Source organism: Capsicum annuum, chromosome 1 (genome assembly GCF_002878395.1).
Source record: "Capsicum annuum cultivar UCD-10X-F1 chromosome 1, UCD10Xv1.1, whole genome shotgun sequence".
NCBI lineage: Eukaryota > Viridiplantae > Streptophyta > Magnoliopsida > Solanales > Solanaceae > Capsicum > Capsicum annuum.
The window spans coordinates 145,662,103-145,665,419 of NC_061111.1; the positions used below are offsets into that span (position 1 = coordinate 145,662,103).

At 37.6% G+C, this 3,317-nt stretch overlaps 1 protein-coding gene across 1 annotated transcript; it reads right to left on the bottom strand.

The window, feature by feature from the left end:
* Positions 1 to 2,192: 2,192 nt before the first annotated feature.
* On the bottom strand, positions 2,193 to 2,807 carry LOC124898144. The gene is made up of 2 exons (XM_047411817.1): positions 2,556 to 2,807; positions 2,193 to 2,444 (listed from the first exon to the last, which is right to left on the bottom strand). The coding sequence occupies exons 1-2, from the start codon at positions 2,805 to 2,807 to the stop codon at positions 2,193 to 2,195; spliced, it is 504 nt and encodes a 167-aa protein (XP_047267773.1).
* Positions 2,808 to 3,317: the final 510 nt, after the last annotated feature.

Here is a 3,317-nt window from a genome sequence, read left to right on the forward strand (position 1 = left end):
AGTCCCATTTTTCAGGAGGATCCTGAACATAAAGTAAAATTCTATTTTTCAGGAGGGTCCTAAACATAAAGTAGAGTCCCATTTTTCAGGAGGGTCCTGAACATAAAGTAAAATTCCATTTTCCAGGAGGATTCTGAACATAAAGTAAAATACCATTTTCCAGGAGGGTCCTGAACATAAAGTAAAATCCCATTTTTTTAGAGGGTCCTGAACAGAAAGTAAAATCCCATAGATGTGTTTTTCCAATGGTAACTGAATTAAGTGAAGCGAATTTGCCCCTGTTTCAACAAATAAAATTTGTCAGTTAGAAACTTGGTGGTGGCTGCAGCACTTGGCTTTTCAAGATTCTGCCCCAACAGTTGTTCCTTTCATCTTTGCTTCAGATCGCTGACCCTTGCCCCTGTCTTGTCACATCATTGACCCAAACCAGTTTAGCGGAAAAGATTTTGACTCAAATACCGAGTTTCTCTTTAAGTATGTCTCTGACATGCCCCTTTTGAAAGATGAATATTTCATGCACCTAAGAACCTATCGGTTGATGAAATTTCTTTGCTATGTTTTGAATTATGATTATGTTTCTTTCATGTGCTGGTCCTTGGATTTTCCTCATACAATTGGAAAGACTGGTAGCAAGTTTTGAAATCCTTTCTCGCTTGTTTTGACACAAAATAGACTCAAAAAATGTAAAGAAATGATGTTGACTTTTATTTTAATAAAGACATAAAAGGACAAAAATATGAATATATAAATGAAAGAAAAGTGCAATGTCCCTCTTTTTAACAAAGAAGAAAACTTATCTGAATATGGAAACCAACTCCAATGACTATGACATGCATTTGGATTAAGCTACCTGATCTTCCTATCCAAACTTCCCATTTATTGTTGAGTTCGTGCCTTTGCCGCTGAGCTGCTTCTTCAAATACCTTGGACTCATATATCTCATTCAATTGACGACATCTTGAAATACTTTTGCCAACAAATCTCTTTTCTTTTCACTTTTCTCTCGAACTCGCCATCGCTTTACAGTGCCCATAAGGGTTTTCACCAATAAGACTCTCTCATTTTTATTTTTCTCAACTCTCCATATCTTTATGGTGCTCGTGAGGGTTTTCACCAGTAAGACTCTCTCATTTTTACTTCTCTCGACTCACCATCGCCTTGTGGAGCCCGTGAAGGTTTTCACCAATAAGACTCTCTCATTTTTATTTCTTACCTGACTTCTTATGCTGAGGAAGACAAGTAGTACCCCACAATGTATCATCATATCCATTGTATGCTTAGCCTTAACATTATCAAAGATTGATCTGAAGGTCTTTCTTTGGTTGTAACTTGGTTTTTGGATAAGGTTAGGAAGAAAAGGATGGCAGGAGGCTCAGACGACACTTGAAGTGAGGGTGGGATTTACAACTTTTGGAATCAACTCAACAACATGTTAGCTCATGCCCCAATTTTTGTTAACTGGGTGACTCTAAAAATATTTATTTGGTTGGACCGAGCCCGAATAGGGTAGCCTACGTATCTCACCCTCGAGAGAGGAGAATCAGGTCGCACGTAGTTCCATCAGCCTGTACTTTGTTTTGATTTGATTTGATTTTTCTTTCTTTCTTTTTTTTTTCTTGTATTTTTCATATTTACTTTTCTCTTTTTTTGGACACTTTATTTTTTACTCTATTTTGATTCCAAAAGAGGGGTATGAAAAAAAAATAAAACTAAGCTCAAATGGGGTAAACAAAGGATGACATGATGTTTGGATAGCAAAATGAAATGCCTTCATTCTATCAACCTTCAAGAATGCAAGTACTAAACATGCAATAGAACTAACAAAGGATAAAATATCATACATAATATCTTTTGACCGCATCAGCATTGATAGCCATCTCTACTATTTTGCCTTCAATATCTGTCAAATATAAGGCCCCATTGGGCAACACTTTCTTCATAATAAAGGGACCTTGCCAATTTGGGGAAAACTTGCCTTTCACTTCAACCTGATGAGGAAGGATACATTTCAATACCAACTGACCAACATCAAAATTTCTGGGACGGACCTTTTTGTTATACGCTCAAACCATTCTCTTCTGATACAATTGGCCATGACATACCGATGTCAATCTTTTTTCATCAATCAAGCTCAACTGTTCCAATGGAGTTTTGACCCACTCATCATCGTCAATCTCAGCTTCAACAATAACTCAAAGAGAGGGAATTTCTTCTTCTGTGGGAATGACTGCTTCTGTCCCGTACACCAATAAATATAGAGTTGCCCTTATTAAAGTGCAAATAGTAGTGCGATAACTTAGTAGAGAAAATGGCAACTTCTTATGCCATTGTCTAGACCCTTGCACCATTTTCTGCAGTATCTTCTTGATATTCTTATTGGTAGCTTCCACCACGCTATTAGCTTTTGGACGATATGGAGTGGAATTTATGTGTCCGATCTTACACTGTTGACACACGTCTTGCATCAAATAACTATTGAGATTGGCAGCATTGTCTGTAATGATCATCTTTGAAATTTCAAACCTACAAATGATGTTGGCATAAACAAAATCTACCTCAAATTTCTTTAATACTGACTTAAAAGTTACTGTTTCTACCCACTTTGTAAAGTAATTGATGGCCACGAAATTAAATCTATGCCCATTTAACACTTTTGGCTCAATCAGCCCAATCACGTCCATTCCCCAAGCTACGAAAGGCCATGGAGCAGACATTGCATATAATTTAGCAGGAGGAGAATGAATTAGATCATCATGTACCTGACGTTGATGATATTTCCGAACTAAACGAATAGAATCCCGCTCCATAGTAAGCCAATAATAACTTGCTCAAAGTATCTTCTTTGACAAGACATAACCGTTCATATGCGGCCCGTATACTCCAGAGTGTATTTCAACCATAATCGCCGAGGCTTCTCTTGCATCTACACACCTCAAAAGTCCCAGATCCGGGGTTCTCTTATATAATATTCCCCCACTTAAGAAAAATCCACTAACCAAATGCCTAATTGTCCTCTTTTGATCATTGGTGGCATGTGTTGGGTATTCTCCTGACTGAATGTATCGCTTGATATCAAAGAACCAAGGTTCTCCATCGAGCTCTTGTTCAACCGCATTACAGTAAGCATGATGATCACGACTCTGTATATACACTGGATCAATGTAGGCTTTATCAGGATGTTGAAGCATTGAAGACAGAGTGGCTAAAGCATCAGCAATCTCATTATGAATCCTTGGAATATGCCTAACTTTTACTGACACAAACCTTTGACATAGCTCCTGTAAGCATTGTCGATATGGTATGAGCTTCAAATCTCA